Source organism: Mycetomoellerius zeteki, unplaced genomic scaffold (genome assembly GCF_001594055.1).
Source record: "Mycetomoellerius zeteki isolate Tzet28-1 unplaced genomic scaffold, Tzet1.0 scaffold252, whole genome shotgun sequence".
Lineage (NCBI taxonomy): Eukaryota > Metazoa > Arthropoda > Insecta > Hymenoptera > Formicidae > Mycetomoellerius > Mycetomoellerius zeteki.
This window is the reverse complement of record NW_017257230.1, coordinates 735,849-746,886: the sequence shown is the minus strand read 5'-3', so window position 1 is coordinate 746,886 and position 11,038 is coordinate 735,849. Positions and strand designations below refer to the sequence as shown.

Here is an 11,038-nt window from a genome sequence, read left to right as displayed (position 1 = left end):
AAAAAGTTTCAAAAAGTTTTATATTAATATATTAATTTATTTCTTTTAAAAAAATTCCTGAATAATCATGTAATTTTTAGCTTTACAAACCAGAATATCCCCTTAATTATAGCATATCTATTCTTCTCAAAAATTTCTCATTTATTCGTTTCTATCCTCTCTCTTTCTCAGTAATATATAAACATTTTTATTATATAATTGATTTTGTAATATGTAAAAGGCTCTTTTCCTTTTTATTCTAATAAATATGTTTAATCACTAGAAAAGGAAGATAAGATTGACAAAATATGACATTTTTGAAAAATCTAAATATGAAATATCTAATTACGAAGTAGATAAAATGCTACGCAAACCTTTTGTTTAAAACATTTTTTATACACTACACGGTTTCGATAACATTTCATCGAAATCAGATACTAAATTAGTTTCGAAGAATTGTTTCAATTTCTAACGCGTGTGAAAATACATGTAACGAATACATGTCTATTTTTAGCAGTTCTACCATCGAAATTAACGAAAGGTTTCCTTGTCAGCGATAAACAATCAATCTTTTTCTGCCGAATTTATTATTAAGGAAAAGAATATTACATACATATATAGTCAAAAAATTTATGTTAAATTTAACACATTTGACGTATCCCAAACAATTCATTTAAATTAAAATGAATATTAGATGTTTCACAGATATTATGTAAAAAATTAACATTGATGCAATTTGTAAACAACATATTTCTTCATTAACTAAGATTAACATTTATAGCATTAAATTAACATGTTTCAATAAATTTAACATTTATATGTTAAATTAACATTTTATTCATTCTAATTTAAAAATTTACACATTATATCCATTCTTATCTTATAATTTACGTTTTAAAAAACATTCTGAGATGAATGAATAAAACACATATTAATTTTACATATATTAATTTACTTTAAAAAACATGGTTCCATAGTTTACTTACAAATTGTGTCAGTGTTTACATTTTTTTATATAACATAGTTAATTTTTTTATATAACATTTATATGCTACTTTCTGACATATATTTCTCGTGTTAAATTAAATAAAAATTTAAGTGGACGCTTTGAAACACGTGAAATGTGTTTTTAAGACAAATTTTCCAATTTCTATATATATATATATATACATATGGAGAAATAGGATTTTATGTCAACAACGATATGATTCCACCGTCTGCGGAAAATTACGTAGATGAGTCACGCTTGCGTGCCCGGCGGGCATCGGGTCCTGAATTCGCCGAAAATTTATAGTCGGTTCCAGTTCCTGCTTTTAACGCACAGGATTGTGTAACAGCTCGACAGGATTGCGAGAAGACGAGTGTAAACACCGGTATATCACGTGACTTGCCGCAAATAGCAATTATCGATCCCTCTCCCGTCGTCCTACGTCCGTCAATTGGGATAAGATCTTGCGTATGTCGTGCGCGAAAAATGACGTAATCCGAAGAGAGTGCCGTAATCGCTCTCGGGATGTGCGACTCTAGAGCAATAATATTGCACAATAATTTCACAACAATCTATGATCTATCTATGGCATAATATAGCGCTACAATCGATACGACACCCTACACGGCGAAAGGATTGTTGATGAATCAATAGCGGCGATAAAATCCTGTTGCGCAACGATGACGATTGTCACACAGATCTGCAAAATGAAAACAAACGCAGGTTGTACAACAACTGTGCGCAAGCCGGATGCGAAAGTGAAATGAAAGCGATACAACGTGCGAAGTGCCGCAATACTCTCGTCAGCATCGGCAAGACAAGACCGCTTCTGCAGATCCTATTATTTACGGTCGCTGTTCCACGATGTTGCACATTTACGACGTGCGCGGGACTAACAAAAGACGTGTCTATTTTTTATACATGAACTCATGTACATGTTCTATACTGAAAGTGAAGCCTGAGGCACAATTGAAAAGTACAGGTAACAGGGAACAACAAATTTCAACCTATCAGAAACCATGTAGAAACCAGAATAGTTCTCGATAGGTTGAATCCGTTATTTCCTGTTCCTATATTACGTGTACTTTTTAATTGCGTCTCAGGCTTCACTTTGAAATTTAATGAAAGCTAGGAAAGGTCTGTTTTTTTTTTAGCTCAGTTTCTTACAGAGTTCATCCTTTCTCCTTTTCTCTGCAGTATGAAGAGAAAAAGAAGAAGAAAGATAAATCGCGCAAGAGATCAAGAACAGACCCAAGGAAAGTTCTAGAACAACCTTAGACCCACTTCCATCAATGTAATATTAACTTTAACTTACTGTTTATCTTTTTCTAATTCTATAACTATTTAAAGAATTATTCTAATTCTTATAACTAGAGAAAGACAAATAGTAAGTTAAACCAAGATTAAAGTTAATTGGTGGAACCTGGCGCTTCTACCAATGTAGATTTAATTTAATTTACTCTTCATCCTCTTCTAATTCTTAGAATACTAAAAAAAAGAGGAAAAGTATGTTAAACCAGGATTAAAGTTAATCTGTAGCGATAGAAACGAGCATTACCTGGTGTAAGAATAAAAGCCAAATCTACGATATGCGGGTTTACGTTTTTCTTGTTGTTCCTGCGATCCCACATCGGGCCGCGTGTTGCTAGCGTTGCCGCGTTAGCAGGCATCGTGCGATTTTTATGAATGAAGCGGACGAGACAGCGGCGTGGCCTCGCGCCTTCGTCGACGGCAGCGACGAGGAACGAATGTCGATTCGCGGATCGGCGAATCGACATTCACGTTCCTCGTCGCGGGCGAACGTCGTCGTCGCGGGGATCACGCGGCGTTAAAGCGGCGGCGACGGCGGCCATTTTCGTCGCTTTGTTTACGTAGCAGTGTCCGAGGCAAGGATACACCACCGCGTACATGCATAATACGTGCGTGTGCGACATATACACACGTCACAGAGCGGGGAGGGAGAGACACGTTCTAGGGCCCATTTCCTCCCCCCCTCCTCTTTCATCACTCCTCGTTCGTTCTCAATTCAAATCGTTCGTCTTCCAATTTTTTCCTCACCTCAAATTGCCAATGCGCTGCTTGCAGCAATTGCTTCGCCTGCTCCCTGGCACAGCCAGCGGCCAACACAAACTGATTGATCATCACCTGCTCCCGAAGTGCGTCCATTTTTTTGTGTTGATCACGTTTCCAACGATGACACGAAGGGAGAGTGTCACGGGGAATTTAGGGGACGGCTGGGAGAGAGAGAAAGAAAGAGAGAGAGAAAAGAGACAAACACACAGGATAAATATCTTTATAGATATTAAATATCTTTATAGGTAGAAGCACACAGGAGAGAATGAGAGAGAGAGACGAACGGACGTACGAATAAACAGCTGAAACGAAAGAGGGACGAAAGGACCGTTGAAATCGTAGTACACGACTTGTGCCACAACGCACGGTGTTTTAATCCTCGTCCGCCGTCTTGCGCCGCACTCGCGAGGCGCTTCCGCTTTCCTTTAAGCGCAAGCCGTGTGACGACGACGACGCACCACGGTATACGGCGGGCGGCCCTTTGTTTTCAAAACTAAACTCATCGCAGACGACCGCGACTGCCGCGAGAGCGCTACGGCAGCGCGGCGACGACGACGACGACGATGACGGTGGGACGCGGGGAACGCGACGGGAACGAAGTGAAGTGTGACTAGCTGCGCACGTGACGTCACGCGGCGTCGGTTCTACTTGAAGTTGGCTTCTGGTGTGATCGAACGTATCGTATCTCTTGGATATTCGTATATGATTGTCAGGTTTTGAAAGTTTTTTTTTTTTTTTTTTTATAGGAAATTGCTTTCTTTTTCTCTCTTTAATTTTAATATTAAAGAGAAGACATCAAAGTTTCCGGTTTTATTTAGAAAAGACACGCATATAGGTGCAACTTCATGTGATAAAGCAATTACACAACCCCGCGTATAATACGTGAAGTTTGTTCTTTATAGTTTGTTCTTTATATTGAATTTTTTCGTCTTTTCCATGTTTCTCTTCAATTTTTCTCGTCTATCTCGTTCTAAGTGCAAAAAATGTAATGCAGCGTAAATACGAAAAAAAAAAACCTTATAGAATCTTATAGTTTAGTTTTCAATAAATTTAATAAAATATTAAAATATTAAAATATATTATAAAATATTTATTATTGATACATATATATTATATACAAATACGAAAATTAACATTAAAATTGTTTAAAATTTTCAAAATTTGTCCTGTCGGTAATAATGATATAAAATTTTAAAAATTAATAAATTTAACATGTAAAAAAGCCTGCAAGAATTTTATGAAATTCTCTATATGTACAAAATGAACTGTAAATTTTCCACAAAATTAATATTTTCGAGAAGGCATAAATCTATTTAATTCTTTCGTTACCGACAGCTATCGTTACAAATGCTACGAATGTACGAACAAAACATCGAGAATCACTGGGCCGAAAATGGCAGCTCTGTTTCGGTCTGTAAAGCAATTTGGGAAAAGTCTAATTTTCTCGGAATCTAATAGAAGCGTATCGCTGTCCGCAACCACATATTTAAGACAGAGTGAGTTCGCTATTAAACACCGCTTAACAAAGCGGGGCACGTAATTTTATTGTGATCTTTATTGCAAACTTATACTATCTAACCTGTACGTAACCTTGTCTCAATAGCTGGAGCTTACTCACATTTAACTTCTTATTGTAGTAATTGAGAAGGAAGAAAATGAGGTCTTGACTATCCAAGCTATTAGAGTGCCACAGAAGAAGAAGCATTTATTATTAAAAATGAAGTCCAAAGCGTGTCCCCTTTGCGCTACGGGACTTGACGTTAAACATACTGTAAGTTTTATAACACTTGGTTTAACTTACTTTTTATCGTTTTATAGTTCTTATTACGTGAATAATTTATATTATAGTCATCAAATCTGAGGTTTCCTATATGTTTTGCAGGATGTTCTTATTCTAAATCAGTTTTTACGATCAAATGGAACCATGCTGCCACATAGAATAACTGGCCTGTGTAAGATGCAGCAGGATAGAGTTAGCATTTTGGTGACTATGGCTAAAAGAGCAGGTTCATTAATATATATTAATATATGTTAATCTAAATTAATCGAAAAATGTTTTAAGCTTGTTCTTTTTAGTTGAATTTTTTTGCACTGTTCACCTCTCTTTTTTTCTTTTTCTTTTCAACATGGAGAGAAAAAAGGAAAAGATAAATTATGCAAAAAGTTCAACTAAAAAGAACAGATCTATTAATCCTTCATTATTCATGAGGAATCTGAGACGTCCCAATTTTATAAATTCGCTAAATATATGAATATTTACACATATTTGGCACAAATTGTTTTATAATACAAAAATTTTTGTATTATTTTTGTCTAAAACACTTAGATATACTCAAGTATAATAAAAAGTTCTATTCTATCTAAAGCACTTAAAATATCAATCTATATTTCATCACAAATCATTAAAAAAAAATGAAAATTGAGATAATGTTGGGACGTTAGAAACACTTTACGCGAGTAATTACACTAATTATGTTAAAAAAATACGCGAGTAATGTATTGTAGAATTGAAGAATTACATTTCTGGAAATAATGCTTGTCTTGCTTGTTTTTTTAGGCTTGTTACCAGACGGAATTTCAAAACGGATTATGGCTATAGAAAAATGGAGACAGTATAACACATATTTCGATGAGAGTACCATACGATTTAAACATAAGCGCTAGGAAATGTACAGCATAGAATTGAATAGTATATTTTATTTACTCAATTGAGTATCATTATTTAATCGAACGTATTGATCTACTCTCTCTACTTAATTATCTCTTTTTCTTCTCACGTTAAGCTTCTGACCTGTATTACATCTCTCTCATATGCTTGTGATGTGCATACTGATTATTCAATTGCCACAAACATATAGGATCTACAGCTTTAATGCCGGTTCCGAACGGTGGACTTTTTCGAGATGTTTCTGTGGGCAAAGATACTCTCGGAAGATTGCTGGCCTTCTCTGAGAGGAGACACGAGCGTAAATATTTTGGTTCCTACTGGGATCAAACCTGGAACCTTTGGCATGATAGACCAGCTGTCTGCCATGCCACGCTCGCGCTCCTAATTATTTCCTTTACAATAATATTTTCGATTTAGAAAAACTTGGACCAAGAATTTTATTGGCATAAAAATTTCTATAATTTAATAGTTCATAATTATATGGATAAAACAATGTTTGCAAAATCCTCGCTATCATGCAAGTGTCGTTGCAATGAATATTGGTCAATGTTTCTTGAACTGAGATACTTATCATACTAAAGTTTCTGTTAAACTTGAATTTCGAGAAGTTTTTTTAGATCTGTATATATAGACCAGTATTCGTAATTAATTCTTATATTCAAGATCTCTTAAGTTTAGCCTTGAGGTGTCACGAATCAATCAGAAGGTTTCATTAGCGTCTTAAGACATTACTTAAGACGGTCTTGAAATAAGACTCGACTATGAATACCATAGTTATGTTACATAATTTTTCTTTTGCTATAGCTTACAATATAATTGATTAACATTTATATATATTTATCCATACATTTTTACACTTACGTATATGCAAATATATTATGTATATGCAAATTCAACATTCTTCATAATTTGTGGAATTAGTCTGCGCGCACGTGTGTGAGTGTGTGTACTCGCACCACATCCTTCAACGTTCTCTCTACTATGATTTTATCGACAGTGTCGGAAGTGGAAGTAGCAACGTAGTACTCAATTTGGAAATGGATATATATTGGCGGTAGTGTACCAGAGATTTCGATGCCGAAATGGTCTATCAGGATTCTCTCAGTTTCTCTCTGGTATCGTGACATTTGTGATGCGAGTGTAGCAAGTGTAGAAGTTTGTTTGCGTCGCATGCTCCAACATGTTCCAATATGCTTCTACCATAGCTCTTACTCACTCCAACGCGCTTGATAGAGTGAATAGGAGATATGTTGGAGCTTGCGACGCGAACAAACCTTAGGTGTCAAGTGTCAAGGTCTCTTCAAATCACTTCATGAACTCCGTCAGTTCCATCAACAGCTGATTCATAAACCTCGCCGTGAGTGTCTTGAAACTATTGAAGATAAAAACATAAATTTGGCTTAAGAGAAAATAATATAGCCACTTATCAGCAAGAGACACAGATGAATCACAGTGTAACACAGTGAATTATATTACATCCTTGTTATTTGCCAATATTAAACAAAGATAAAATAATTGCTGTGTTATACTATGTTTCTTGCTGGAAAGTATCAATATATATTTTAAAAGTGTTTATTGTATAGTATTTTTTATCTTTTATGAATTTTCAGTCAATGTCATGAATTAAAATGGTAAGTGGTAGTGTTTGGAATAAAGATTTCAGCAGTAATATTTAACTCTGCAAAGTTCTAATAATTTTATTTTACTGATACTAGAACGTTCTTGAACTAGCTGTTTATATACGCTTTACACTTTGTCACGTGTTCTCTTCTTCCACGTGGAAGTTTCTGAAATTAGCTGTCCAAGAAGTGGAGTTAAGCCTTGTGTTCATGATGCTAGAAATCAAGCTGATCTTGGATAGAGAAGAAATGAACAAATCATACTTGAACAATTCATCAACAATACAATTGATTCTTTCTTAGATCGATTTCTAGAATCTAGCGTGGACACAAGGACGATTTAGAATATCAAGAAGATACTGAGGAACTCGAAGATTCAGATTGCAGCAAGGGGCTCGGAACAAACGCTGTGGATTCAAGGAAAATGGAGTAAATGGTGAAAGAGGAGAGAATACACATGGCAAAGTATAACGCGTATAAATCATGTGCCTGTGCAATCGAGAAAATAATGATGCAGTCAGTTTGAGAACACTCTAGAGTTTAAAAGCATTAGTCAGTGAATAAACAGTTATAAATATGATGACTATATTTTTTAAGAAAGTTGTCACGGTGACAGTAGAAAATACTCAACAGAATGAAGTAACTGATACTAATGGAGTAATTGATTAATGAGCCTTCCTTATACTATGCTTTCTATAGATTTTGTGGTTCTATTTGCAGAAAATGACACGATATTATTTCATGGAAACCCTGTTTTTTGCTAATTTGCATTTCAATTTATTTCACAAAATTGCATTGAAAAATTCTTTAATCTCTTGCCTGAATAAAAAAACCAAGAAAATCTGGGAATTTTCAGAGAATCTTTTTACAAGATTTCAGTAAACTTGTAATATACAATAAACTTTTTCAAGATATATATATATTATTTTCTCTCTATACAAGTGGAGTTCAGTATTTTTATTTTATACTACTGTTTATTTTTGTATTTATAATTTTACAGCGAAAATAATCGCGTTTATAATATGAAATAGATGCTGGATATGGACGGTATATAATAATATTATAGTAATCGTGTAAAATACGCAAAGAGAGAGACTCTTTACGCTTTATTATTTATAAAAATATAATGCACTTATTAATCTAATCTAATGGGTTTGATATCTAATCGGAAAACACTTCCCGATTATAACACCGCAAGACTACTTTGTAGTTGCAAGACACTGACTAGAAAATAAGACTTTAAATTTTGTTCTAGAAAGAATAATTTCAAAGAAATCATGGCTACACGTTATATGGTACGAAGAGTCCTACGTTCTATTAACACTTACCATCACACTGCATGGTCTACATGGAGCAAACTTTCTATAAACTCGAAATACCTACAGAATTTTGGGGCAGGAATCCTTACGGGGCTGGCTACGTACAGCATATACAGTGATGTAGTTCAGGCAGCGCAAAATGACCTGCACATTTATAAGAAGACTTTTATGGCAGAGCCTATCACAGCCGTCGAGCAATTGCAGAAAAACTCGAACGATATGAAAACAAAAATGGAACTGCTGGTGATGAAGACTCAGGCAGACTTCTGCAGAGTTCTCGAAAAACTGGAGAACGGCAGCTCCTTCAAAGTGGATCGCTGGACCAGAAAAGAAGGTGGTGGCGGTATTACTTGCGTCCTGCAAGACGGACAAGTATTCGAGAAAGCTGGTGTTAACGTTTCCGTCGTAACCGGCATGCTACCACCGAACGCTGTCCAACAGATGAGGGCACGCGGTAAGAAGATGGAAGACTCAGTGCCGTTCTTCGCAGCCGGTGTCAGCGCTGTGATTCATCCTCGCAATCCCATGATCCCCACGATTCACTTCAACTACCGTTACTTCGAAGTGGAGAATCCAGATGGTACAACTCAATGGTGGTTCGGAGGCGGTACAGATCTTACCCCGTATTACTTGGAAGAGGAAGATGCCAAACACTTTCATAAAGCGTTAAAAACCGCCTGCGACAAGCACGATCCTTCCTATTACCCGAAGTTCAAGGAATGGTGCGACAATTACTTCAACATCGTGCACCGAGGGGAACGGCGCGGCGTGGGCGGGATATTTTTCGACGACCTCGATACTCCAAGTCAGAACGAGGCGTTTCAGTTCGTCACTTCTTGTGCCGAGGCAGTCATTCCGTCATACATTCCTTTAGTAAAGAAACACAAGAATGATGGTTACGGATATCACGAGAGGCAATGGCAACTATTGCGACGAGGTAGGTACGTCGAGTTTAATTTGATCTACGATCGCGGCACCAAGTTTGGCCTGTACACACCTGGTGCGCGATACGAGAGTATACTCATGTCTTTACCATTGAACGCCAAATGGGAATACATGCACGAACCTAAAGCTGGTTCGAAGGAGTCGCAACTTCTGGAGGTGCTGAAAAATCCGAGAGATTGGTTGGACGAAGCAAATTCGGACAATGTGCAAGTATAGGTTTTAATTTCTCAAAGTGACTTTCGCGCAATTAAAAACAAAATTATGTAAAGGTAATATTATAATATAATTTTAGTACATAAGCGGGATCTGAAATGATAGAAAGATATGGATTAATATTTTGAGTCATTTTTTATAGATGTATGAAAACTTACTTTGTTGATCATGTGTTTAATAGGAGATGGAAAGAATGTGATCTTTGAAGTGCCAAGTATTATCGAACTATGTAAATAAAAATGGACACAATTTTTGTACAATATACATGTATTAATTAGTAACCGGTCTTGTGTACAATCGTACATACATTGAAATATATATTTTTCGAAGAAATCAATATAAAAGTAAAAATAATAATGAGATAAAAGATTGTAAATAGTATATAAAATTTCTCGAGCTGTTTTAACGCACTTAATACGAACTATATTAATTCTAAAAACTTAAATGAACATTATTTACAATATGTCAGGCATCAAAAACGAGGTTTTTCGTTAAGATACACGTAAATATATTTATGCGGAAGTCGGTGGTAATCATATTCAGAATTTCATAAATTTAATTTAATATTCAGTCTTCGATTTACAGAAATTCCATTCTTATCTCTTAATTCGTATTAAGCAGTCATACTTACAAAGCAAATATCATCTTGTTAAAATAAAACATGATATCATGTCAACTTTAGAGATCATACAAATGTAGGGAAGATATTTATAATGTATAAACATGTATAAAATTATACAAACGATAATATTACGATATTACAAATTGAAATGTGATAATTATTAAGTAAATTCCTTGATGAAATTAAAGGGAAATATTTCACAGCCAAAATGATTTTACAATCATATCTCCACGTGATATATATCTATACATGTATATATATTGGATATATATATAGAAGAGTATTTATTCAGAATATGATGAATAAATAATGTAGCGAAATTGAGTTAGCTAAATTTAGTATTGAAAAGTCAATACTAAGTTTTTGACATTTGAAAGCCGATATCCATATAGATCTTTTATAAGATCTATAGATATCCATGAGTCGTTTCAAAAATGAAATCTCACTGGAATCGATGTATTGGCTTGATGTGTCTTGACTAACCGAAAAATATTTTTAGAGGTTTTCTGATTGTATTTTGTTGTGTTAAAGTATTATTCTCCTTTTGTCGATAAAAATCAATGGATTTTATCTTATATGTATGCCACGATAGAAATATCGAAGACATTATTG

The 11,038-nt window shown here is 35.0% G+C and overlaps 3 protein-coding genes across 6 annotated transcripts in view; 2 read left to right on the top strand and 1 right to left on the bottom strand.

Moving 5' to 3' along the window:
- LOC108723915 (UBA-like domain-containing protein 2) overlaps nucleotides 1-3,562 on the bottom strand; it is a 17,328-nt gene extending 13,766 nt beyond the window's left edge. For 2 of the 3 annotated variants that reach the window (XR_001936668.1, XM_018449952.1), the window contains exon 1: nucleotides 3,026-3,562. Coding sequence is in view for 2 of the 3 variants with exons in the window: in XM_018449952.1 (XP_018305454.1) it covers nucleotides 3,026-3,133 (108 nt within the window). In the remaining variant the exon portion in view is untranslated. The remainder of the gene's footprint in view (nucleotides 1-3,025) is intronic. The other variant, XM_018449953.1, reaches the window with a different exon arrangement.
- A 99-nt stretch (nucleotides 3,563-3,661) lies between these two features.
- mRpS18A (mitochondrial ribosomal protein S18A) lies at nucleotides 3,662-5,870 on the top strand. The gene is made up of 5 exons (XM_018449951.1): nucleotides 3,662-3,716; nucleotides 4,376-4,536; nucleotides 4,678-4,811; nucleotides 4,923-5,046; nucleotides 5,598-5,870. Exons 2-5 carry the CDS (start codon nucleotides 4,434-4,436, stop codon nucleotides 5,702-5,704), a joined length of 468 nt encoding a protein of 155 aa, XP_018305453.1. The 5' UTR covers nucleotides 3,662-3,716; nucleotides 4,376-4,433; the 3' UTR covers nucleotides 5,705-5,870.
- Nucleotides 5,871-6,960: 1,090 nt separating this feature from the next.
- Nucleotides 6,961-10,083, top strand: Coprox (oxygen-dependent coproporphyrinogen-III oxidase). 2 transcript variants are annotated; one of them, XM_018449950.1, is made up of 2 exons: nucleotides 6,961-7,065; nucleotides 8,587-10,083. In XM_018449950.1, exon 2 carries the CDS (start codon nucleotides 8,605-8,607, stop codon nucleotides 9,805-9,807), a length of 1,203 nt encoding a protein of 400 aa, XP_018305452.1. In that variant the 5' UTR covers nucleotides 6,961-7,065; nucleotides 8,587-8,604; the 3' UTR covers nucleotides 9,808-10,083. The 2 variants fall into 2 exon arrangements, with proteins under 2 accessions (XP_018305452.1, XP_018305451.1); XM_018449949.1 differs by having other exon boundaries at nucleotides 8,583-10,083.
- The last annotated feature ends 955 nt before the right edge of the window (nucleotides 10,084-11,038 follow it).

What these genes read in the sequence shown, in the direction of transcription:
- mRpS18A (XM_018449951.1), top strand. Translation starts at nt 4,434, where the DNA reads ATGGCAGCTCTGTTTCGGTCTGTAAAGCAATTTGGGAAAAGTCTAATT. An exon ending in GACTTGACGTTAAACATACT is followed by an intron (nt 4,812 to 4,922) that starts GTAAGTTTTATA and finishes TATGTTTTGCAG; the next exon opens with GATGTTCTTATTCTAAATCA. An exon ending in GACTATGGCTAAAAGAGCAG is followed by an intron (nt 5,047 to 5,597) that starts GTTCATTAATAT and finishes TTGTTTTTTTAG; the next exon opens with GCTTGTTACCAGACGGAATT.
- Coprox (XM_018449950.1), top strand. Translation starts at nt 8,605, where the DNA reads ATGGCTACACGTTATATGGTACGAAGAGTCCTACGTTCTATTAACACT.